The sequence below is a fragment of the Erythranthe guttata genome, chromosome 2, assembly GCF_056151865.1.
Source record: "Erythranthe guttata isolate IM_541 chromosome 2, IM_541, whole genome shotgun sequence".
Taxonomy (NCBI): Eukaryota; Viridiplantae; Streptophyta; class Magnoliopsida; order Lamiales; family Phrymaceae; genus Erythranthe; species Erythranthe guttata.
Genome location: NC_142534.1, coordinates 17759940 through 17783572, shown reverse-complemented (window position 1 = coordinate 17783572; position 23633 = coordinate 17759940). Strand labels below are relative to the sequence as shown.

Here is a 23633-nt window from a genome sequence, read left to right as displayed (position 1 = left end):
TTGTGGTCTTATTGAAATATATTATTATTATTATTATTATTATTGGAATGTCGTTTTTGATGTCTAGTGTCTAGTTAATATGTGTGTGTGTGTGTGTGTGTGTTTATTCAATTTCAAGCATATTGACATCTTGTTGAAAGTTCCCAAATTTCGGTGATTGGACGTCATTCATCCTCCCCACGAGCCTTGTCATGTCGTGTGCTTATTCGAAGAATTGTCAAACAAAATCAAGTTTGAGAGCAACAAAAAAGATAACGAAAAGTCGTAAATTTTATTTCAAGAATCGTGCAATGAGACTTGTCAAACAAGTTCCATCTTCGACAAGAGATGAAACAGGTCATTGCACCAAATATTCCAATTGTACCGTGAATAATCTCACAAATTTATAATCTACGTTGGTAGTTGACTAATCAGTGATCTCAAAAATATCTTGATGGACGGCTTAGATTGCCTCGTTTTTCGGCCTTCACACTTGTCATCTTCCATATAATCGCTCCTTTGATTGTCTATATTGCATTGCATATTTAACCACTTCATAAAACGAAACCACAATCCCGACTGATGGGCCCGCCCGAGCAACTCGCGGGCCCGCCCCTGCAAATAATCCCCTAATACCTCCATCTCTGTTTCACAATACCAAAACATGTGAGTTATAGCTATATATATATATATATATGTGTATGTGTGTGTGTGTGTGTGTACCTCCAAATCTCAATCAACGTTTGTCTCGTGGTCATGGTCAACGCTCGTGTCGAGTCTTTCTGAAAAAATTCAAAATTCGACATCTTCACCAAAACAATAAACAGGCGAGAACAAGAAGGTGTTTTCTTTTATTTACATAGAATTTTCTTTATATGATGAGAATCAAATATAAAATATAATGAAAACGAGAGGAAAAAAAAAGAACCTCGATCTGACGACGAGTTCTTGCAACATCTAGAGGACAGGTGGTAGCAGCAGCAAGGCTTCCAGCAACAAAACCGGCACAAAAATTTGCTCCAAGAATGCTGGACGCGCTGGCTTCATCGCCTATCCGTGCTAAAATTCTTCTTCTAAGCTGGCACCGAATTAACGAGTAATAAATAAAATATAAAAAAAATCCAAATAAATCGAGCAAATATTATACATATATAGAAGTCCTTACTGGCTCTAGAGTTGACCAACAAACTGCAGAATAAGGAACATCCCGTGCGAGTTGCGCTCCGAGGCCGGTCCATAAGATGCGGTAACTTTGAACTGGTGCAATTTTAGTCACCAAACAGTTACTATTTTTCATTCTCGTAAAATATACGAATCAAAAGAAACAAGTATTCCAACTCAACGACTCCTATTTAAATAACTCGAGACGCAAGGTAAAAAGGGTTCATAAAGCAAACATACAAGCTTGAGGATTATTAGTTGTCTTGAGGGAAGAAACGACACCGACCAAAGTTTTCAATACGCCTGGCGGCCTCACCCCACCTTGGCTGTGTTTAAACGCCTATAACCGAAAAAATTACCTTAATTACCATTTAATAATACGGCGCAATAATATACATTATCGATAGGCAATTGTGATAATTTATACCTGCATTCGTGTTCTTGCAAGCTCAACGGGATAACAAGTAACACAAGCTATCGAACGAGCTAACGATCCAGCAACTACCGGGACGTACGGTGCAACACTTGGAGCATTCTGTAACGCGATGTTTTCCAAGTAGTTTCGAAAAATATCGTACAGTGGCATATATATTCCAACCTGCGAATAATAATAATTCTTGTTAATTACAACATAGAATCTTTGAAAAGATTCTCTACTGTTTCCAGAAAACTTACGGAAGGGATTGCCAATGCTAAACTAGCATTCGTTCCTCTCCACAATCTCGATAATCCTTCCTAGAACAAAGAATTAACGGCAAACAAAGTCATATAATATCAAATGTGCATTCTCTAATAACACGGGATTGGAGGGAAATAAACGAGTTAAAATACACACGCAATATTATCAACATTCGTCTAATTAGTAAGAACTTTTAGCCCGTGTAATGAATTCGAATATCAAGAATGCCTTTCGCTTACAGATAGATACGAGTACTAACCTGCTGCGTGACTTTGTAGAATACGTCTAACGTTCCTCTGTAACGGGAACAATCGGGAGAGCACGTCGGTTGAGAACCGATAGACGTACGAACAGCGGACGGCATATACTTTAGATCCTGCAAAATCTGAGTACCGATTTCGGGCAATAAACTACTGCATTAATTAAGCTATTAAAAACAAAAAAAAAATGGCATTTGCTAGAAATCGGCTTGATTGTTATTTACCGTGTTCGTTTCGATGCATCCGGTTCCGGTTCGACAAAATCCATCATAGGGTACTCCAGCAGCCTGAGCTTGTAACCTAGTCTGTATAAAAATGTGAACAGTAAAAACACAGCTACTAAAACAGAGGGGAAATTATTAATTAAATCAAACAACCAATTAGGGCAGATAACTAACTAATTAAATTGGAGAAGCAATTAACTACCTTGGCAACATCGAGAGGGTTGACGATGACGGCGGAGAGGAAGGCGGCGCCGCCGGCAGAAAAAGCCCTCTCCAAAAAAGTCAAGTCGACATCAGAAATTTGGGATTTGGAGGGCTCTTTGTTGAAGGAAGCATCGTCTTTCACCATGTTTTTTTCGAGCTCCACTTTTCTTGTAGCTGTAGCTACTCCCATCCATGAAGGAAAACCTTGTCTTGACGAACCCACCATCCAATTTCACACACAAAAAAATTCCAGGATTTTCGGAAAGATTGAATTTTTATTTTTTAGGAAATCGCGAGATAAATTTGGATTTTTGATTGTTTTTTCCTTTTTCGATTGTGGGTTTCTTTTATGATGATTCTGTTGTGATTTAAGAAATGAAAATTGTGTGTTTGGGTGATTCGTGGCTTTGATTCGAAGGCGCCAAACAATGGGGAAGATTGGCGAGAGGTCCACACTTGTCATTTGTTCTTTATTGTGTTTCAATATTTTTATTCTTAAGGCTGTGTTTGGCTAATTCTCCAACTTTTTTCTTTTAATTTTTTTATGTTGTAAATAAATCAAAATATATTAAGCTGTATAAATATATGATTTTGTTTTTTAGTTACAGCTGTAGTTAAGAAAATTGAATATTTGATTAGCTGGATCATATTTATTATTTATGAAATTAATAGAAACAAATAAATAGATAATATTAGCTTTTTAAAATATGGCGTGTTGCCAAACAGAGCTCAGCCATACCGTCACTCACTACGTTGCGTTACAACAATTCCCACGTCGACATTACCAATACTTGCAGCAAAAGTTTAGGGCATTGTTTGGCTGCATTTTCCCCTCAAACTTTGTATAGATTTAACTATTTTCTATTTTACATTCTTTGTCAATTCATTATTTGTGGGTATTTTAGAAAGACAATTTCAAATTTTAAATAAATAAATCAGCATATTCGATTAATTAGGCAATAAAAGTTCACATGGCGGATAGTTAAGCATGCATGCACGAGCCACAATCGAATATCGTTTCTCTTTTTTTTTTTTTGCATACTACAATAGAATATCATTGTTCCTTGTCTATCGAATCGAAGCATCAAGTCGCCTTCCATTGCAAAAAGAAAAAAAATGATTTTTCTCGACTTATGGATCGGAAATATACAATGAATTAATTAAAAATCTTGAACAAATAATTTGTAGAGAAAAAAAAAAATCAGCCCCTCCCACATAAAACATCTAACTGAATGTTGTGTGATGCAACCACTTGTCTCTCTAACATATGATTATGCTTCCTATTTTCATACAATTTAACACCTGCATAAATACTTACAAACATCACACCAAATTCCACACCAAATCTCACACTATTTATTATTAAATCACTAATAATCCCATTCAAATTCTTCTTCTCCTTCTTCTTCTGCTGCTGTTCACTAATAATCTTCTTATCCAATATATTATTAAATTTGAAATTCTGATCATCTCCCAGAAATGAAATAATCTCATCAAGAATATTATTATTATTATTATTATTATTATTATTATTATTATTATTCAGTCTCCCCTTGTACTCATTTATTATCTCTCTAACTATATTTCTGCTCTCCTCCAATCGCCCTAAAGCTTCTTCCATTTTCTTCTTCTCACCTGATTTTACCCTCTGAAAATTAAATTAATTAATATATATATATATATAATCATTTTTAACAAAAATATAATAATTAATTAATTAACATGGATTAACAAAGTATATATAGTAAACTAATTAATTACCTGTAAGAATAAAAGAATGGTGTGAACATCTTTGACAGAATCCCTCAAGACAACCATCTTCTTCTTCATCTCCTCATCTGCTGACGTCATCACCACGCAGTATCTGCCATGATTCGAGCAGTGGCTGCACAAACTAGTACTGAACCGGGTTTGATTATTGGTTATTCTGTCGTTGATTTTGCAATGCAAATCCCATGTTTTCTCTGTAAGAATTCGCAGCTTGTCGTTTTCCATCATCTCTCTTCTCTTCTTTCAAGAATCAATTTTGATTTTGTCTCTCTCTCTCTCTCTCTCTCTCTCTCTCTCTCTCTCTCTCTCTCTCTCTCTCTCTCTACACACTACATATTATCATGAACCATTGACTTCTTTATCAGGGATTTTGTTGATAACCCTTTTTGCATTTGCAGCCATGCTTCTTCTTTTATGGTCTACATTTTTTTATTTTATTTTATTTATTTATTTTTCTTCAAAATTGTTTGGAATTAAGTGATACAGTGGTACAAAACTTAGCTGTTTGTCTTGTCTTTTACCTAGATAATATTAGCACTTTGCCCCCCAAACTATCCTGCGTTTTGCACATTACTCCCTCAACAATTATGTTTTACACAATTTATTTTTTTAAATGGGCTACTTATAGTGAGTATTTCTTTTATTCATTCTAATAATAAAATCCGACATCAATTATTATATGTGAACTCTACAACCAATTATAGGAAATCTAATACTGTGAATTAGGTCACTATTTTTTATTTTTGAATGTCATTGTAACATGAAATTAATTCATAGCCACGTGGCATTTTAAGATTTTTTTTTTTGTTTTGAGTTAAAAAAAAAAACACTAACATAGTATGTAGATGTGACATTTTCTAGTTGCTAGTAATTATTACATTTTGGTGTAGGATCCTTTGACGAGACACAGATTGCATTAATAAATAAATAATAACAATATTTTTTCTTATTATTTTATTAGTTTTTACGAACTGTGATTGGCGGATGAAGAGTATAGTCAAAACTTCAGTGGGGCCCAATTTCTCAGACACGTCACTTTAAAAAATCATTTTTGGTATTCGCGGAAGGTCGATCATGAAATTGGTCACGAATGATTTCTGACCGTTGATTCTCTGGATCTTATGCATTTTCATACCTTTTTCTGTAATTAATTTAATTTAATTTTTTTTGTGTTATTTTTATTGGTAAAATAAATATTCCCCTACAATCCAAAGGCCCAAAAAAAAATTAAATTAACTTAAAAATGACTAATTATTTTTAGTGCAATAAATAAGGTTGTTTGTAGAGAGCATTTAATTACTGCAATAAAAACAATTATATATATGTGTAAATCAAGATGGCATATCACAGAAATGAAAATAATTTGCTCTTTTCTACAAACATAGTAATATATTATTTAATTTATTTTCTTCTTGAATTGGAATGTCATATCCACTAAGCTTCACGTGCATTTAAACACTTATATGTGTAATGTATTTATACAAAAAAATATATATATTTCACATGTTTAAAATCTTCAACTTGTCACATCATTCATACATATTATACAATTAAATATCAATTAAAGATTTTAGCATCAACATTGTGTTGTTCAATACAAATATTGCATGCTAAATTTCTCTCAATTTATATAAAGTAGTAATAATAATAATAATAATAATAACATAGAAAATGTCAATAACAAATCACTACAAATCATCAAAATTAAAAAAAATACAAAATCAATACTACTAGACATCTTTCTTGATATAAATTATATATAAAAAAAAAAAAAACTAGTAGAATACCAAATATATAGATATATATATTATAGAAATATATATATATACAAGATTTTTAGAAAATCTTCAAGCAAACAAAAATTGGTCATCGAAATCATTAAAATCAAAGAAATCATTAAAATCAGATTTTAATGAATCAATATCTTCACTCAAATGAAAATTGGATCCATCCCCTAAAACTTGCTCCGGAAAAATACTATCATCGAAAATCAACGGCGCGTGTGGCTGGAAATCCGAGAGACTGTTTAAGAAAGATTCATCCAACGGTAGACAGTCGCCTATCAGAAACTCATTTCTCGCCGTTCGATTTTCCACGTCATTATTATTATTTTTAAATTCAGATTCCGACATATTCGCACCGCCATTAGTAGTAAACCTCAAAACAGACGTTGGCGAGGAGGAGGGGTTCTCACATGCTTCCTCCTTCGCCGCCGAATCATCGCCGGAAACCGACGTAACCGCCGCCGTGGCGATTCTCGGTGGCTGTATAAAATTTGTCATAGCATCGGGGCCGCGTATACCAATCGCCGCCTTGTCGTACACCATAGCCGCCTCCTCCGCCGTGTCGTAAGTCCCGAGCCAAACCCTCCCCCGTCGATTTGGGTCGCGTATCTCGGCGGCCCATCTCCCCCACGGCCGCTGTCTCACGCCCCGGAACTTCTTCGCCTTCCCCTTCTCATCCGGCGGCGGACCCCGCGGCGGCGCCGCCCTCTTCTTCTTCTGCATCCCATTATTCGAGTAGTAAACACTCTCCGCCTCCACTCTGATCTCCTGCACGTGCTTCCTCACGTGGCGAAACCTCATGTCACCACACTCATCGCCGGAGGAGTCCGTGGCGTCGCCGTCCGTAACGGAAATCCTCACCACGCGTGGGCTTCTGGTGCCCAACGCGCCGCCGCCGCGAGACGGCGGCGACGGAACCAGCTTCGTTGTGACCGTCGTGCTCACGGAGTACTTGAAGGGCTTCTCCTGCATATTCGGCGGATTCATTTCTCTCGACAGAAAAAAAAAAAAAAATAATAGGTGGGAATAATTTAATAGTGTTAAATGAGTGGAGTAAAAACAGGATTGAAGAGAAAAAGGTTTTAGACTGTAACTGTAACTCAGGAATATAAGAATTTATAAAAATCAAATGATTCTGAATAAAAAAATTAAAGATCTCAAAATTATATATAGGTAGAGAGAGAAAGAGTAGAGAGAGAAAGAGAGAGAGTGAGAGAGAGAGAGAGTCGGTCCAGGGCCCATGAGATAAATGAGATTCCCTAACTATTTGGAGTCAATTATTTAAGTTTGACCTATTTTTTTGGTTGAAAAAGAATAAGTTTTTATTTGAATTATTCATATTTCATACTACACTACACTTATTTATATTTATAAATTATATTTCATTTTATTTTTTTTATATGAATACAAATAAAAAAAAATTTGTGTTCTACTTAATTGAAGAGAAATTGCCATATATTTCGTGTTACTTGCACTCCAAGTACTTGAGATACGGCTATATCTATTTAAAATTAAATAAATAATTTCTCCAAGAATGTTTTTGAGGTGTTAATATTTTAATTTATTTATTTTCTAAAATATAATATTATGCAAATATATTTTAATATTTCCAACGTGTATTTAATTAATGTCAGAGAAATGTTGTACCAAAACATGACAAAGGGCGTGATTCAGTGGTTGTACTCTCTCTCACTGTGAAATGATAATGAATATGCACAGTCCAAAACTTGAGCTTCACGCAAAAGAAAACATATATATAATTGGAAAATCAATAAACATTTTCTTTATTTGTCTTTATCCCATCACTCGAATTTCAATCAATTAAAATAAATTAATAAATTAGTTTCAACACGAATCCTTAGTTACAAGATTACCCCTTGTGATAGGGTATTATTATTTATTTTGGCTTCACTTTTAATTATATATTTTTTTTCCTTTTTCCATTTTCTTTTCCGGATAATAAAACAAGTATTTTTCAACATGGCCCATATGAAATAAATTTGTAATTAATAAAATATGACCAAAATTTCTAAAATTTGAATAGAGACAAATTGCAATACCTAGTACTTAAATCACTACAACCCAATTTCTTGCTCCCAAATTTGACAACAAAAAATTAAAGATAAAAAGAATTGGGCCCATACCCGTAAACAAATAATAGACATTAAACCCACAAAAAGAAATTCAAGAAAAGCAGAAATTAAATAATAATTATTATTAGAAACCAAATATAAATATAAATATTAAGTCACAAGCATAAAATTATAATAGAACCCATAATTGCCAACATCAGTTTTAAAAAGCTCCTCTTCTTACACAAGAACACAAATAACAGACAGCACCACATGAATTTTTTTACACTGCATGCAATCTTTCGCCACGTGGCACTAACCCATTGCGTACTTTTGGGTCCAGCTTCGAGCGGTTTGCTCGTACTTTGATCTGTCCGTTTTGTACATGTGTGCTATTTCCGGCACCAACGGGTCGTCCGGATTTGGATCAGTCAAAAGCGAACAAATCGAGAGCAACACCTGAAATTTTATATATTTATTTCATTTTGTGGGGTAATTATGAAGTTGGAATCGAGTATATTACAAGTAATTACGAGATTAACCTTGGAAATTGTCAAGGCAGGGCTCCACTGCTCCTTCAAGATGTCGAGGCAAATGCTACCGTTGCTGTTAATATTCGGGTGGAAAACTTTCGTCCGAAATGCCACCTGTGCAAAGTCAACCAATGAAAAATACGTAACCGAGAGGTGCTTATTGTAATTCCAACAAATGTACATATAGAGAAAAACATCGAGAAATATTGTTACATCCTTCTAGAATGTTTTCGAGTTCTAATAAATAATCAAGAATCGGAAAACAGTGAAGGTGAATTTTTTTTTCAATATCAAATTACATAGCCAAATTACGAGACGCACGAAATGTTCATGTTGTTTTTAGGGACTTTTGGAAAAATTGCTATCGGCAGGCAATAATACGAAAATCGTAAATTGTTGGTTACCTTCGGGGGTTTGAATGGGTAATCCGGGGGAAAATGAATGGTGACTAGAAAAACTCCGCCAGCGTAAGGACTATCTTGTGGGCCCATTATCGTTGCTTGCCAATGAAACATGTCCTCGCCTACAGGCCCTGTTACCATACACGAAAAGAACATCGATTACTACATTTTGCAAAAAAAAAAATAAAAAAATAAAAAAAAATGAAGGAATCTTTGATTGAGTAACATTTCTTAACCGTATTGAACGTTGAAAGTGAAAAGGAATTGAGAACAAAATCATACTAAAGATTGAATAATTTTCGCCACAAGATACATTACAGATGTTATTGCATTTACATTTACGAATCAACTTCAGAACCCGATTACATTTTACCAAGAAGGAAAACTAGTCGGGAGACGACAATTTATTACAAACAACGACAAGAAAACATGTAGAAAAGTGCAATACGTTAAACGAGGGGCTAAAACAAAATCATTTTCTAAATAATAATGTAGTTTTATTTTAATAGGAAGTTTGCTTTTATTCTGTAGCATACAGTCGGTTTGCGGTAGAGACACGTGTGAATGATATCGACACGTCGCATATTTGAAAATATATAGTACTTTATCTCTTAAGGACTTGTTTGGTTGCTGAGATAAGATTAGTCAAGATAAAATTAAATAATCCAATGACAACCCAAATATTTTATCGGACCCCAAGACATCCAACCAAAAAACTCCCTAAAAGGCAAGATAAAACGTGATTATATACTATTTGTGGGTCAACCCAGCAAGTTATTAGGGATACCAAACATCAAACAAAGTCCAATTATTTAGTTAATAACGGCTAATCTCCCCAACCAAACGAGGCCTAAGATGTTTGGGGAAATATGTCAGTAATACATGAATCAACTTCCGATTCCGGAAATTCTTAGCATAATCGAATCGCATGACATCCTAAACCCTAATCATCCGAATTCCAAACAAACCACGAATTAATTAATTAATTAATTAATTAGTGAAAAATCAAAAATTATAAACACCCACTAATTAATTAATTTCTTTTCCTGTCTTATTTATTCTTTTAATTTTAATCACTGGCAAAAAAAATAATCACAACATAAAAAAAATAGCAAGCCCAGATGAAATTCAGTTCATATACCAGCTATGCACACAGATTAAACCTCGTAAAAAAACTCAAACAGCATATTAAATCATAAATACATAAAAAAATAAAATAAAAAAATAAATAATAAATAAAAAAACCTGCGCTGCAGGAAGTAGGAGGATCTTTCTGTAGATCCTTCAGCTCCTTCAAGATCCGTTTTGAAGCCATCGAAAAACAACCAGATCTATTACAAAATTAAAAAAAAAAAAAAAAAACGAAGCCCAAAATTAAAAATTAATCAGGAGTAAAATAAAAAATTAATCTGTATATGAAGAAAAAATAAAGTAGAGGAGAAGAATTAATTAATTGCATTAGTTTCTGACCTTTTCCTCTTCCTTGTTCAGCTGCCGCTGCTGTTTTTTGACGCTATCAAATGAGTGAAAGACTGAGTGCTGAATATACTATGACTTTTTATTTCTTTTTTTTATTTTTTATTTATTTTTATTTTTCCAGTTTTTTTTTATATTATATTATAATTAAATAATAAAATTGTTATAGACGAATTTATTATAATTAAATAGTTATAGGTTTGGGCCTTAATTAAATTTACAAAAGGAAGCCCACAAAAGAAACAATTTTACTTTCCGGCCCATTTATATTATTATTCGTCTTCTTCCCCCCACCCAAATTAAACGCTAGAATCGCCACCATCCTTTGCGGCGGCGTACGGCGGCTTTTTGTTTGAAGCGGATATGGAGTACGTCAACCCTGAAGGTCTCCGGTTAGATGGTCGCCGCCCCATGGAGGTTGATTTTCTCTTTCTTCATTACTTTTTTTTTTTTTAAATTAGTTTTAAACGTCAATTACTGTTGGTTTTTATTTTATCTTTTCTCTTATTTGCGAGTTCAGATGAGGCAGCTTCGTGCAGAAATAGGCGTAATTTCAAAAGCTGATGGGTAAGTGATTTGCAATCACTGTTTCATGCACTGCGAAAAAAGTGCCCACAAACTGTTTGTAAAAATGACTAGTCGAGTATTTATGAACTCAATTGAAGTGTGTGTGGATTAATTTGATCTTGTTGTTTGCAGCTCGGCTGTTTTTGAAATGGGGAACACTAAAGTCATTGCCGCCGTTTATGGTCCCAGAGAGGTTCCTTTTGTTAATAGTTTTTAGCATAAAAATCTGTTATGCGTTTCGTTGACGAACTCAAATTTATCGTCTTACGAGATATAAACAACCTCTGCCTGTCTATGGATGTTTTACTTACTTCCTTAAGCTTTCTTTAAGCTTGTTCCAAAACTTGAGAGATTTCTTTGTGAACTGTACTGATTGAAAGTTTGAATTTTGCCGATCGGAAATCTTTCAGGTCCAAAATAGGAGTCAACAACTTAACGATCAGGCATTGGTAATTACTTATGCCATTACCCGATTGTGTGTTTAGATTTTTCGTGATTATTCTATCCAGCAATTTTTATCTTTTATGCACGACGTATCTGCCAGGTGCGCTGTGAGTATAGCATGGCAAATTTCAGTACCGGAGATCGCATGAGGAAACCGAAGGGGGACAGGTAATTAAAACTTGTTAGAACTTAAACTTGTGATATGTAATTGACACATCATTTACATGCATGTGTGGCCAAATGTTCGTTGTGCTTTCTCTTTTTTGCAATTACTTTCATCTCGAGTAATTTTTTGCAATTACTTTCATCTCGAGTAATTTTTCATGCGATGTACAGGAGATCCACAGAGATATCGTTAGTCATTCGTCAGACAATGGAAGCATGCATATTGACACACCTAATGCCTCGTTCTCAGGTTCTTCTCCAACCAAACGGGTGTAGTTAATTTCTTGTTTCTTTTACTTCAAAAATGTGATCTTTGTTCTTTTTTATTTTGTAGATTGACATTTTTGTCCAAGTACTCCAAGCAGATGGAGGTAAGATGAGTTCGTAATTGCACTAATGATCCTTTTATTTCTATTAAGTGTAGAATTGACTGACATGCATATTATTCAGGAACAAGATCGGCATGCATAAATGCAGCAACGTTGGCTCTTGCCGATGCTGGTATTCCAATGCGTGATCTTGTAACCTCATGCAGTTCTGGATTTCTTAATGGGACCCCTCTGCTTGGTAAATTATACAGTTCACTTGAGTCGATATTTTTTTCGATGTTGTGCATAAATTGATGATTTGAATGCTTTATATTATCATGTAAAACATGAAGATAAACCTTTAGTTTTTTAAATCAAACAGACTTGAATTATTTGGAAGATAGTGCTGGTGGAGCGGATGTTACTGTTGGAATTCTGCCGAAGCTGGATAAAGTTACCCTCCTTCAGGTAATTTCTATTTCTTCAGCATAGTTCATATTTTAAATTTTGATTTTTGAAAATTCTGCCATGTTTTTGCTGTTTGCTTTTAGATTCTTGATGTGTCAACTGTGTGATTTTCGTAGCATTTTGCTTACGTTTGACCTAATCAGTAATGTTGTGTCGGTGTTAGATGGACGCTAAATTACAAATGGATACTTTTGAAAACGTCATGCAGCTAGCAATTGAAGGCTGCAAAGCAGTGGCAAGTTACATTCGAGAGGTAAGCGTTGTTAAAATTCATCACTACGGAAATTACCGTGTTCTTAATCATATGATCCGGACGAATTTTTATTTATCGGGGGACAAATTTTTATTGGAATTTGGTGTTCTTTCGTGTGACAGATACTATTGGAGAACACGAAGCAGTTGGAGTCTCGCAGGGGTATATGATTTGCTATCTTGGTAGAGGAGTTCTTTTTTTAAAATACAAGTTCGAATACAGCTCTTGAAAAACGATATGATCATCCTTTCTTTCCATGATTGATACACTATTTGTGCCAATTTTGGTTTCGACTTAAAATTTTAAATTGTGATTTGTTGTATGTATGTCAGAAAATTGAGCTTTGAAATTTAGTTATTACAAGGAATTTAGTTATTACTCTCACTTACATTGTTGTACAATGAAATCCAAGCAATTACATGTTACATATTACAGCAAAAATTGATGCCATAACATTTGAATTAAAGGTTAAAAAAAATATATAAAAAAAAATTAAAAAATGAAGAAATCAACAGAGATCAAGAAAATTTGAGCATATAAGTTGTAGAAAATAGTAAGGTTGGATACAATAAATCCATACAGCCAGCAAAACAAGACATCTCTAAAGACTAAATCCCTCAATTTGCATATTAAAAAAAACAATAGTTGAGGTTTCACTAATATACTGCTGCATTAAGACAAGATCTTTAACCAGAGTAACTGAAATCGAGAGCGTCAGAAGAAGTTGAGATGAGGGTCGAGAAAATCGGTGCAAAAGCTAGACGGTACAGCTGCAAGCTCGATCCTGCCAGTCCATTCTTCTCTCGGTTTTAATGTGATTTTATTTTCAATAGCTGCTCCAGCTACACATACCATCTGTTTGTATTCTTCGTCTCCAAAATCCGCCATTGCTTTCGACTTTTTCTCCCATGGATTCCACACAACTTTAACAAAAAAAAATCCAATTTTTAGTGTTCAAGAAACAAGAATCTTGAATTGAAAAAAATATATATATCAAACATTTTATAATAATTACCAATATCGGGTAGGCCTTCCTTTCTGATAACATATGTCCGTTTTTTCTCGTGATCCAAAACAGCAACACACTGTGGAGAGCTTAGATAAACACGGTCCACCTTTAAACAATAAATAATATACAAAATCAATTTGTTTTTCAAGTCCAAGTAAAGATTAAAAGAGCGCATTTCTTTTTTCTTTTTTTCGTTACCTCAGATTCGAATGTTATGGCATCACCTTGCTCCGTAAACCGTTCCTTTTGGCAGAGATTGTCGAGGTAATCCAGTGTCTCTAAACCTTCTACTCTCACTTCACTGTTTTATAGTACATTAAATTTTGATGTAAAAATCAACTTTAAAATCCATATCAAGAATTGCAAAAACTGAATATTCGATTTTTTTTTTGTTTACCTTATATCAGAAACAGAGAAGTGTGTGTGGTAAGAAAACGAGAAGCTGAAAGGCTTCCCGTTTATGTTCCTTACGCGAGATATCAATATCAAGTTTCCGTCAGAAGCCAGCGCAACTCTAAGGCGGAGCTCAAAGCTGACAAAACGTAGAAAATATAAAATTAAATTGGAAATACTTAATGATTGGAAATAAAATTCAATGTGTTCATACCTATGAGGCCAGCACTTGAGATCTTCTTCGGCTGGTTTTAGTAACAAGTCGACAAAGGATTTACCGACGGAATCATTTGGATGCAATGGAGGAGGATTATTCTCGATTGTCCAAATTTTGTTCCGAGCAAATCCATTTTGATCAGGTGAACCACAGTTTCCAAACTGAACCATTTTTCAAGAAATATATATATATATAATTATAAATCAGCAGGATTCAAAAAAAAAAAAAAGAAAAAAAAGAAAGAAAAAAAAGATGAATACGAAAAATAAACGAATGGTGGTACCTGGGGAAAGCAAATAGAGATTCCTCCTCGCATTGCTTTCGGAGACTTAAAGATGGACTGCAATGTTTTGCAAAGCCAATATACACAACATTTAATTACTCAAAAACAGAAACACGGGATTTCGTCGATCAGCAGCAATAATTCAAATCAGGTAACAACATTTGTGACTAAAATTCCACTAATCCCATATCTAATTATTTATAATTATAACAATAAAATAAAATGTAGGTTCTTGTGAAAGAAAGAAAAAAAATGGAAAAAAGAATATTCGAATATAATCGACACCTTACTACTGGTAAACAGAAGTTCTTCGCCTCTTTCATTCCTCCACGAGAGAACTTGTCCACCGTACAAACTGACCTGAATTTTTCACAAATTCACAACGAATATAACTTCAAGAAAACCAACTCTCTCTAAAATAAAACAGATCTAATCAGATGAAATTTCTTATAACCAAACAAAAGCACAAATAAAACAATAAATCCCATATCCACAAAAATCGTATTTGAAATCAGAAACGGTAATCAGGGTTGGATCTTACTCGAGTCGATGCTCCTTGAGGGTTCCTAAGTTCAACTTGTTCGATCCCATTCCAATCTTTCGTCAATTCAAACGAAGCTCTGTGGTCACAAACGGCTGCAGAATGCCCCATTCTTCAAAGGATAAAAGCAAAGGAAAAAAACGATTGTTTGTTTTTCCTCTCAAGTTGCAAAATAAGCCCAATTCTTGGATGTGATAAATTCCGTTGCCGTAAAATACATATGTCGAAATGACAGCTAATTATCGAACTATCTGATACGGCTTTTCTTGTGACGAAAATCGCTAGCCAGCTAAGCAAATTTATAACCAAATTTTGCAAATTTTTCAAATGTGTCCCTCACTTTTAGACCCTCAGATTCAGGAAATCACTTGACTCGAAAACTTCCGAAAATACGTTACAGATGAATAAATATCCGAAAGTTTACATAAATTCAAGAAAATCGGAAAATCTGACAAAGAAATACCCTCCTCTCCCCACTCCTTAAAAAAAAATACAATTTTTTTAAAATTAAATACCCAATTCCCAATTAGAATCAAAATCCCACAACACTATAAAATCAGCCTAATTCAAGAAATTTCATACAGTTGCTCAAATTTGAAATAAAGCCCAACTGAAGTAACTAAGCAATAAAGCTAGAATCTTTATGATAAAGCATTCAGATTCAAGAAAGCCCACTTCAAGAAAACAGAAATGCAGCAATCAATCAAAACTATATAAAGAAATAATCATGAAAAATCTGAACTTTTCATACACACAGTGTACAGTGCAGTGCGCATAAATGAAAGTGTGATGCAATCTTGAAAATTTAATTAAGCATTAAAATTTGACTTACTTAAATCAATAATTTAAATTAGTAACGGAACAAGCAGGAATGTGGAAACATGGGCTGAATTAAATAATTAAACATTCATCTGAATTATTTAATTAAAAAAAAAATTAAAAAGGGAGTTTTTTTATTACCTTTGATGTACAAAGGAAGGAGGAGGGATACGTGTACGTACAGGTAGTTGTACAACACAGGTGTACGTGGTACGCTAAAATGCGCCGGATTTGATGTACAACAATTTAAAAAAATAGGGCGAAATGTACAACTTCCCAAAAATGAGCAAACCGAAGCTTTTGTAGCAACTCAGCCACCGCTTCCCAATTGGGGATGATAATAAAATTGAAACATGAATAGCCGGGAAAAAGGTCACGTGCATGGCATGCTTTTTATCTTTCAGTAAATTACTTTTCTACCCCTCATGTGATTAGTAAATTACTCACACTGCTATACATACAAAAACTGTTGATGCACATGGGAAAAGAACTGAAAGAGTAAACGGGTCGACAAGAATTCGGGTGGGTCAAAAAAAATGAAGTGCTACTATATTATTATTATTATTATTGAAAGAGGGCAAGATTTGATTTTTGATTGGTGGACATATTGCAGTAATCCCCATTTCTGTCTTGGAAAAATAAAATATCTTTACAATTTAATTATTTTGATATCTTGTTTTTTTTTTTTTTACTTTTTTGTCAAATTGAGGTAATATTTTTCTTCAAATTATATAACAAAAAAAGCATGTAAATTTTCTCAGGTTGCACTAGATTGCGAATCGTCGTTCATCCGGAATTTTAGTCGGGACGTAATTCAAGCACAAATATTATTAAAAAAAATTTACACTTAATTCATTTTGGAAATTCGACAGTTTGTGATTTATTAAGCATAATTTCTTGATTGAAGCAAAAAAAAAAAAGATATATATATATATATATATATATATATTATATATATATATATATATATATATAGTTAAAAATAGGAAATAAAGATCACGTGAGGAGGAGTGGCCACCAAAGCTGGGCAAGTTGATGCTAATCACGTGCGACAGCAGCGTGCCCAGCTGGCTCTTCCACCACGTACTCCAAGAAAAAGTCAACCTCAAATCGTTGACTTTATGCCAACACAAATTAAATTGAAGCCAACTCCAAATATATATAATAGCACTGTTCCTTCTAAGCCAACACAGAAGTTTACATATCAGTACAACATAATACATTTCCTCGTACTAACACAAACATCATCCCTATATAATAACCAAGTAACACAAGATCAAATCAAAAGTTGTTCTTGCACAAAAAACCACATAAAATTAGACACTTTCTTAAGTATACAATTTATCTAAATTACGGACGACGACGCTAATCTGTTTCTTTTTATCATTTCCCAGCAATCCGAACATTTAAAATACATTCCAGGTTTCGCCGAGACCAAATCACACACTCTCTATTACTTTTTTTTGTTAGAAGTAACTTTGAAACTTGTAATTAATTATGCCAAAGTTACGGGACCTCGATGCAAAATAACGGTCAAAGTCAGCCGGCAGCAACGGCATCGGTTCTAGGGTTACTATCGAGAAGCTGATGAAGCTTCGGTTCACCGTCGGAGTTGTTATTAACCCTTGCAAGTAGGTTCACGGTGCCGACTGGCTTCATTCTCAGTTCGTCAATCTTGTGAAGATTTGCTTCCTCTGTTTGCTCCACTTGGGCGCCTCGTAATTTCTCCTACAAATATTGCACCCATTTATTTATTTATGATTTTTGTGGTGGGCTATAAATCAAGAAAATATAAAATAGAAGAATATGGAAACATACTGCGAGTGCAGTGTTTTCGAGCTTCAGATGCTCGGAGCTTTCCATTAATTTATTTATCTCGGCTTTGAGGGTCATGTTCTCTGTTGTTAGTGCTTGAACTTTGACAGCTAGTTCCTCAGTCTCAGCCTTCAGTAACGAAAAATAAATTTTAAAAAATGTCTTAAGGAGATTAGAAAAGTTACGCAAAGGCTGTATTTTTTGATGTGGTGTATATTATACGTACCTGTTTCCTCAGTCTTGATCTTCTTGCAGATTCTCGATTGGACTGCTTCCTCCTCTCTCTTTTCAGCTCTCGGTCGTTCTGTGAGCAGAAAGATAGATTTTTTTTTTAAATACGTGTTCAACTCATTAGTTAATAGGCACCCGAAAGAATTACAAATTTATACAATGCAGATATCTCATTCGAGCTTTGATCCATCATATGTTAACATGTGATCTTCCAGTCAAAAGTTGAGTTCTTTTCAATGTTTAGAAAACGGTAGTGTACTCTCGAGAATATTTCGCTTAATTGAACTCGGTTTATGAAAAAATATGCAAAGGAAGAACAATAAAAACAAAAAATATTTGATCTAGAACACACCTGTGGCCAGCTTACATTTTGCATTAGTGGCTGTGGAGCATTAGTCGGGCTCGACTTGACATTTTGGGAAGGATCATTCAGTTCTAATGCAGTATTCGTATTCTCCATTGTTTTCACTGCAGAAGGAATCACATCTGTCGTCTTTTCACCGACTTCCACAGCAGTAACTAAATTGCTTTTCTTGTTAGCTTTGCCATCACCTATTACCACGAGTTTAAATTATCAGACAAATCGAACAAAAATAGAAACCAACTACTAAGGGAAAGACGAAACAAATAATGTAACAGCTTACCACTGCTAGGAGATCCTTGTCTACTTCTTTTCTTGCCATTTTGACCAGCCTAATCGAACATAAACATACAAACAAGGGAAACGATACTGTTAAATAAGGAAATTATTATAGTAACCAAGAAACAGGAAACTTCTGCAAAATTAAAAATCCTAACCCTGGGTGTAACTCCATTACTTCCGTCACTGGAACCATCCGTCTCCTCACTATTAATGAAAAACAAAAGTCGGAGATTTAGTAACAAAAAATGATACTTCACATGTCATTAACTTCAACTTTGGTACTAAGACAGATTGTTCGAATTTCCAATGATTATCAAAAAGTACCTGTCTGAAAGTCTACGGTCAGTGTCATGTTCAGTACTGTCACCGTTTCCATTGCCAATTGACATGGCAAGCCCATCAAATTCTTTCAGCTTCTTCACAAAGCCTCCATCTGTATTCCCCGGTGACTTCACTGGTGTTTCCATGCTCAGGGCAGTACTAGCCTACATAATCGTATAGGCAATTATCAAATATTTTCATTGAAATCTTTATTGATATTTCTTAATATTTTTATCCAGAAATCACGTTCGAATGCATGTGAAAAAAGACTTACTACAGGTACTCCAGGGTGTGCGTAAACTCCTCCATGAGCATAGAATGCAGCATATGGAGGCCCGTAAGGAGGCATCATGGACTGAAGAAAAATCAATAAAAAATCAACACTTCATCTCAAGATATTATTCTGAATCGAAAGTTAATTTAAGCACATTATAAATCAAATAGACAAGAAATTTGCTCCAATACCTGTGGCGGACCCCACATGTAAGGGACAGGTGCGTGTGGAGAAGCAACACCTGAATTCATATACGGTGGCACAGCAAATCGCGGACCGTAGAAAGCCTGAAGAATAATTATCGGTAATGACCATTAAAAGTCATTAACAAACCCTCAAATATCATAACGAAAACTTTTTTGCACGAGAGAAGTTTTATTAAAGACGGAATTAATCACCTGCATTGCTGCCCAATCAGGATACACATGAACGCTGTTATTCTGGTCCTGCTAATGTGGAAGACATTGAAAACTCCCTCAGAAAATGAACATTTTCAATGATCTCTTACGAAAAACGAAATATGTATATCCAACGCACAGTTGTATATATCAAGTGTGATAAAGACAGAAATTTGGAGGCCCGATCGGGCAAAAAAAAAAGTCCCACCTTAACTGCTAAGCCATTTAAGGAAACAAGATTCTTAAATTACAATGTAAATTCTTGTATTCTCACCGTTACAGGTGAAGATGGTTTTTCAGCCTTCGAAGGCTTCGCTTCTTCATTGCTTCCCATGATACGTTCAGGAGGGCGTTTTAGTCTTCCGCAAAACGACAGGTAATAAGATGGCAAGTATCAATGTTCTGCCAGGTGAAAATGCATGTAAGAGACAATGTCATAGAAAGCAATTTTTTTTTTTTTTAATATTAATAACATCAACGAATCGCCCCAGAACAGCATAAACATCAATCTGAAAATCCCTTTGATCATGTTAAATTACACGGAAATACAAAAAACACAAAAACGAATTTTTTTTTTTATTATGTTTAAATACTATTAAAAAAAAGAATTAAGAGACTATTTCCTTGGTACTTTTCCTTCACTAAAATTCAAAACTGAATAATGGAGAAAATCTAATTAAGGTCCACATAGAAAAGAAAACCCCAAAACTCCAAAGTCCGAAGTCCATACATAACCGGGTCAGGGTTGTAAAGTACCAACCCACCCACCCAAAGAGGAAGAGGAGCAAAGGGCTTTCTCGTCTTTTCACTCTCACACCCAACCCCGATGGCCGGTACTGTAACACACAGTACAACGACAATCTACTGCTTTGGGGGTCTAAAACTCTAAACAAAAACTACTCAGTAAATGACAAATTTATCCTCGTGTAGAATTCGAAAACTCGAAAACAGGGAATTAAGCGATTCAGCCACCTAAAACTGTGAAAACTATCAATCGAATTGCTCAAATTTGTTGTGAATCTGAGAAATTAAATAAAAAATCAGAGCTTCCGCAATTCAATCATTACAAAACCTAAAATTAAAATTCTTCGTCTTTTTTATCAGAATTTGCAAAAGGAACCCCGCAGAATAGTTTTTAAAATATATAAATTTTCTCTCGGAATAATAACGAACGAATTAAAAAATTGAAATGTCAAAATCAACATTTAAACCTAAAAAAAAAAAAATTGGCAGATAATTCAAGGTGATCAGCAAATAATAATTGCACAACACTCCATAAAAAAAAAAGGAATTGACACAGAAATTAAGTTAATCATACCTCGTAAAATGGAGATTAGGGAACGGAATTAAGAGTTTCAGAACATGTTTATGCTTCTAAACTGCTCGCATTATTTTCTCTCTCTAGAGGTGTCCTTTTGGCACTGTGAAGTTTTAGAGAGAGAGGAGAATGAAATGAAGAAGAGAGGGCGGACGGACGCCAAGGCAACAATCCACGTCACGCAACACGTGTCCCTGTGTCGATATTGGTCGTATTCGTATATTTCCTATGTAATGTGAAAAGATATGCAAAATTTATTTAATATATTTTCGCTTAGATTATTTAGATACTGTTTCAATTAATTATTATTTCCTTTTTTTTTTTTCATTTTCCAATTTATGAATGACCTTCGGATAATTTAATTTGTGCATATCCTTTTTTTCTGTTTTCCAAGTCATATATATGTGGCAAATCAAATGAAAAGTCATTTAATTTTGTGAAATTTAATTAAATGATATTGAAATAAATATTTTATTTAAGAGAAAAAAAAACGGGATGTGATAAATGTCGTTCGGACTTTAATAATACCGTTTCGACTTCAAACGTGATTTTTATCCTTTTTTAATTCCAAATTTTGCAAAATCCGAAAAATAGAATTTGTAGTATTCTGAGTTAGTTTTCTAATCCAACTTGAATCACCAAAATTGGATGTCGGACAAGAAAGATACACATGAATCAATGGATACTGCCCAACTTTGATGTATTGAGGTATCTAAAATTCAAAATGTGACTCATTTGTGCATAACTTTGTCACACGGCATCCAATCTAGCAGATTTAAGTTGGATTAGAAAGCTAACCAAAATGACTACAATTTTCGTGTTTCGAATTTTGCCAAAATCAAAATAGAAATATGTCAAAATCAGGTCCGAAGTCAAAATGACATTAGTAAAATTGAAACGACTTTTAACATTTCAGAAAACAAAAAAATACATGTACATAATTATTTTATGCTAAAAGAATTTATAGCTACTATTGTATTATTTGTTCGATTATATAAAATCATTTATTTGATAAAATAAAAGAAAATAACAAGTTGGAGGAGAAAATAAAATGAGTTCAACACTTCAACTTATGTGCTGGCCAAGCATTTATTTATTTAATTAATTAATTAATAAAGAAAAAGAAAAAGTCCTGAAAAAAGTTGTCAAAAGCCCGGGGGTGGGGGTGGGGGGTGGGGGGTGATGAGCTGGCACTAAAATTTTGCGCTGGCTGAATAATATTTATTCCAACGTCATCTGTAACCGTACACGTGTTTGCTGCCGACCCGATCTACGCGGGGTGTTGTTAGCCAACTAATACTACCAACAGGCATGTGGGTGACGTGTTGGTTCTTATTATTCTCTCAAGCGAATTAATTTAAAATAAAATCCGGGAATTAACTGGATTTTATGGATCGTTTGAGTTCCGGAAATGGGCCCGGAAGCTATTACCATGTAAGGCCTGTTTGGTAGAAACAATTTTCCCATTTCTTTTTGTTTATTTACTCTATTGCCCTTGCTTTTATATGGACCATACGGAGGCGCGTGTTGTCCGGCTTAATCATGTTTGTATTGTGACAATTGGTGGGCTTGGTGTAGGTGGGGTTGTTGATATTTCTTTAGGCCCCGTTTGGTTGTCAAAATAAGATTAAAAAATCGAATTGTTGTATAGCTGGACCTTGAAAGGCCCCATAAAAAATATTTATATAAGGCAAGATAACCCATGGTAATATAATATTTGTAGATCGATCCATCAAATTATTGGAGATACCAAACGTCAGACAAAATCCAACTATTTAGTTAAAAATGGTTAATCTCTCTAACCAGACGAGCCCATAGATTAGTTTAATTAAGGCTTGAGTATGGTTTTAAATTATATATATAAATTGATTCTAATTAATTTAGAATTATGTTAGCCATTATATATAGGATGAGTTAGTTGATCCTCATAATTTAGAGCCTAAAATTCTTTTGAAAATCTGATAAGCTCTTACATCTCATAAGTCGCTTTGAGAGTCGATAAGTTTGTATATCTTATTTTTAAGATTAACAGTTTTAAAGTGTTTGGTTAAACAACTTATAAATTATTTTTGCTCATAATAAGATCTTAAATAAAAATGATGAGTGCATTTTTTAAAAGGATCTTATATGCAAATCAGCAATTTTTTTTTATAAACTTTTAAAATTTATTAAAACAAAATGGTTAATAATAATTAACCTTTATTAGTATTATAAAAGAAAGAGCTCATGCGTGAGAGAAGAGACACACTCTCCGACGCGGAAAAGCACTCCGTGTTTGACGCACCACTGCCCTCTCCGGTTCATCGGATTTCCACATTTTTCACTTTATTATTTTTTTTAAAATATAATTCAAAATTTGTTTTCCAAACGCCATTTTCATCATGAAAGAGCCACGTGTCCTCCCCGGAGGCCTCATCACTAGACTTAGGCCAAATCCTTCCCAATTAAATCAAATCTTTGGTTCCCCACTTATGTGACGTGTGACGATTGGGAGAGTTTTATTCAACTAGTAGAGTATGTGGCCAAATCTTTGATTCTACGTCATATTTTATGAATAAATTACAATCACGTCCTTCACTAAAATAATCTTTTCTACGATCCCTTTCGATTTGTAAATTTCTTT

General features: G+C 34.2%; 7 protein-coding genes across 11 annotated transcripts; 1 reads left to right on the top strand and 6 right to left on the bottom strand.

Moving 5' to 3' along the window:
- Positions 1-248: 248 nt before the first annotated feature.
- On the bottom strand, positions 249-2861 carry LOC105963877 (mitochondrial carrier protein MTM1). Its single transcript, XM_012988361.2, has 10 exons — positions 2506-2861; positions 2304-2384; positions 2079-2204; positions 1816-1875; positions 1568-1738; positions 1381-1480; positions 1145-1236; positions 908-1057; positions 703-761; positions 249-623 (listed from the first exon to the last, which is right to left on the bottom strand). Exons 1-10 carry the CDS (start codon positions 2731-2733, stop codon positions 476-478), a joined length of 1215 nt encoding a protein of 404 aa, XP_012843815.2. The 5' UTR covers positions 2734-2861; the 3' UTR covers positions 249-475.
- On the bottom strand, positions 2849-4631 carry LOC105964054 (uncharacterized). The gene is made up of 2 exons (XM_012988551.2): positions 4269-4631; positions 2849-4155 (listed from the first exon to the last, which is right to left on the bottom strand). Exons 1-2 carry the CDS (start codon positions 4503-4505, stop codon positions 3709-3711), a joined length of 684 nt encoding a protein of 227 aa, XP_012844005.2. The 5' UTR covers positions 4506-4631; the 3' UTR covers positions 2849-3708.
- Positions 4632-5937: 1306 nt separating this feature from the next.
- LOC105964053 (ethylene-responsive transcription factor CRF5) lies at positions 5938-7174 on the bottom strand. Its single transcript, XM_012988550.2, has one exon. The coding sequence runs from the start codon at positions 7046-7048 to the stop codon at positions 6125-6127; it is 924 nt and encodes a 307-aa protein (XP_012844004.2). The 5' UTR covers positions 7049-7174; the 3' UTR covers positions 5938-6124.
- Positions 7175-8261: 1087 nt separating this feature from the next.
- On the bottom strand, positions 8262-10674 carry LOC105964005 (ubiquitin-conjugating enzyme E2 28). Its single transcript, XM_012988503.2, has 5 exons — positions 10538-10674; positions 10313-10398; positions 9071-9198; positions 8676-8780; positions 8262-8592 (listed from the first exon to the last, which is right to left on the bottom strand). The coding sequence occupies exons 2-5, from the start codon at positions 10380-10382 to the stop codon at positions 8449-8451; spliced, it is 447 nt and encodes a 148-aa protein (XP_012843957.2). The 5' UTR covers positions 10383-10398; positions 10538-10674; the 3' UTR covers positions 8262-8448.
- Positions 10675-10710: 36 nt separating this feature from the next.
- RRP41 (3'-5'-exoribonuclease family protein) lies at positions 10711-13132 on the top strand. The gene is made up of 11 exons (XM_012988549.2): positions 10711-10960; positions 11064-11110; positions 11243-11303; positions 11521-11559; positions 11655-11722; positions 11891-11969; positions 12054-12090; positions 12170-12286; positions 12410-12495; positions 12659-12748; positions 12871-13132. The coding sequence occupies exons 1-11, from the start codon at positions 10907-10909 to the stop codon at positions 12916-12918; spliced, it is 726 nt and encodes a 241-aa protein (XP_012844003.1). The 5' UTR covers positions 10711-10906; the 3' UTR covers positions 12919-13132.
- Positions 13133-13266: 134 nt separating this feature from the next.
- LOC105963876 (Galactose mutarotase-like superfamily protein) lies at positions 13267-16422 on the bottom strand. 2 transcript variants are annotated; one of them, XM_012988360.2, is made up of 9 exons: positions 16152-16422; positions 15192-15303; positions 14936-15010; positions 14651-14707; positions 14365-14528; positions 14155-14289; positions 13956-14058; positions 13764-13863; positions 13267-13671 (listed from the first exon to the last, which is right to left on the bottom strand). In XM_012988360.2, the coding sequence occupies exons 2-9, from the start codon at positions 15300-15302 to the stop codon at positions 13463-13465; spliced, it is 954 nt and encodes a 317-aa protein (XP_012843814.1). In that variant the 5' UTR covers position 15303; positions 16152-16422; the 3' UTR covers positions 13267-13462. The 2 variants fall into 2 exon arrangements, with proteins under 2 accessions (XP_012843814.1, XP_088670923.1); XM_088814797.1 differs by having other exon boundaries at positions 16024-16160.
- Positions 16423-17149: 727 nt separating this feature from the next.
- Positions 17150-21401, bottom strand: LOC105963875 (common plant regulatory factor 1). 4 transcript variants are annotated; one of them, XM_012988358.2, is made up of 12 exons: positions 21011-21401; positions 19967-20094; positions 19693-19740; positions 19486-19581; positions 19295-19375; positions 19024-19184; positions 18855-18903; positions 18701-18749; positions 18409-18608; positions 18052-18129; positions 17829-17954; positions 17150-17738 (listed from the first exon to the last, which is right to left on the bottom strand). In XM_012988358.2, the coding sequence occupies exons 2-12, from the start codon at positions 20024-20026 to the stop codon at positions 17550-17552; spliced, it is 1137 nt and encodes a 378-aa protein (XP_012843812.1). In that variant the 5' UTR covers positions 20027-20094; positions 21011-21401; the 3' UTR covers positions 17150-17549. The 4 variants fall into 4 exon arrangements, with proteins under 4 accessions (XP_012843812.1, XP_012843811.1, XP_012843813.1 ...); XM_012988357.2 differs by having other exon boundaries at positions 19693-19743; positions 21011-21381; XM_012988359.2 differs by having other exon boundaries at positions 18424-18608; positions 19693-19743; positions 21011-21247.
- Positions 21402-23633: the final 2232 nt, after the last annotated feature.

Bases quoted from the DNA above. Each gene is read 5' to 3' on its own strand.
- LOC105963877 (XM_012988361.2), bottom strand. From the start codon at position 2,733: ATGGTGGGTTCGTCAAGACAAGGTTTTCCTTCATGGATGGGAGTAGCT. The intron at 1,739-1,815 runs GTAAGTTTTCTG...TATTATTCGCAG, and splicing joins TAGCATTGGCAATCCCTTCC to GTTGGAATATATATGCCACT. The intron at 624-702 runs GTACACACACAC...ATTGTGAAACAG, and splicing joins ACGTTGATTGAGATTTGGAG to AGATGGAGGTATTAGGGGAT.
- LOC105964054 (XM_012988551.2), bottom strand. From the start codon at position 4,505: ATGATGGAAAACGACAAGCTGCGAATTCTTACAGAGAAAACATGGGAT. The intron at 4,156-4,268 runs GTAATTAATTAG...TTTAATTTTCAG, and splicing joins CCATTCTTTTATTCTTACAG to AGGGTAAAATCAGGTGAGAA.
- LOC105964053 (XM_012988550.2), bottom strand. From the start codon at position 7,048: ATGAATCCGCCGAATATGCAGGAGAAGCCCTTCAAGTACTCCGTGAGC.
- LOC105964005 (XM_012988503.2), bottom strand. From the start codon at position 10,382: ATGGCTTCAAAACGGATCTTGAAGGAGCTGAAGGATCTACAGAAAGAT. The intron at 8,781-9,070 runs GTAACCAACAAT...GACTTTGCACAG, and splicing joins ACCCATTCAAACCCCCGAAG to GTGGCATTTCGGACGAAAGT. The intron at 8,593-8,675 runs GTTAATCTCGTA...ATAAAATTTCAG, and splicing joins CTGCCTTGACAATTTCCAAG to GTGTTGCTCTCGATTTGTTC.
- RRP41 (XM_012988549.2), top strand. From the start codon at position 10,907: ATGGAGTACGTCAACCCTGAAGGTCTCCGGTTAGATGGTCGCCGCCCC. The intron at 10,961-11,063 runs GTTGATTTTCTC...TTGCGAGTTCAG, and splicing joins ATGGTCGCCGCCCCATGGAG to ATGAGGCAGCTTCGTGCAGA. The intron at 11,111-11,242 runs GTAAGTGATTTG...TGTTGTTTGCAG, and splicing joins GTAATTTCAAAAGCTGATGG to CTCGGCTGTTTTTGAAATGG.
- LOC105963876 (XM_012988360.2), bottom strand. From the start codon at position 15,302: ATGGGGCATTCTGCAGCCGTTTGTGACCACAGAGCTTCGTTTGAATTG. The intron at 14,059-14,154 runs GTAAACAAAAAA...ACTATAAAACAG, and splicing joins TTCTCTGTTTCTGATATAAG to TGAAGTGAGAGTAGAAGGTT. The intron at 13,864-13,955 runs GTAACGAAAAAA...TATTGTTTAAAG, and splicing joins CCATAACATTCGAATCTGAG to GTGGACCGTGTTTATCTAAG.
- LOC105963875 (XM_012988357.2), bottom strand. From the start codon at position 20,026: ATGGGAAGCAATGAAGAAGCGAAGCCTTCGAAGGCTGAAAAACCATCT. The intron at 19,582-19,692 runs GTGATTAATTCC...ATTATTCTTCAG, and splicing joins CTGATTGGGCAGCAATGCAG to GCTTTCTACGGTCCGCGATT. The intron at 17,955-18,051 runs GTACGTATAATA...TCGTTACTGAAG, and splicing joins GATCAAGACTGAGGAAACAG to GCTGAGACTGAGGAACTAGC.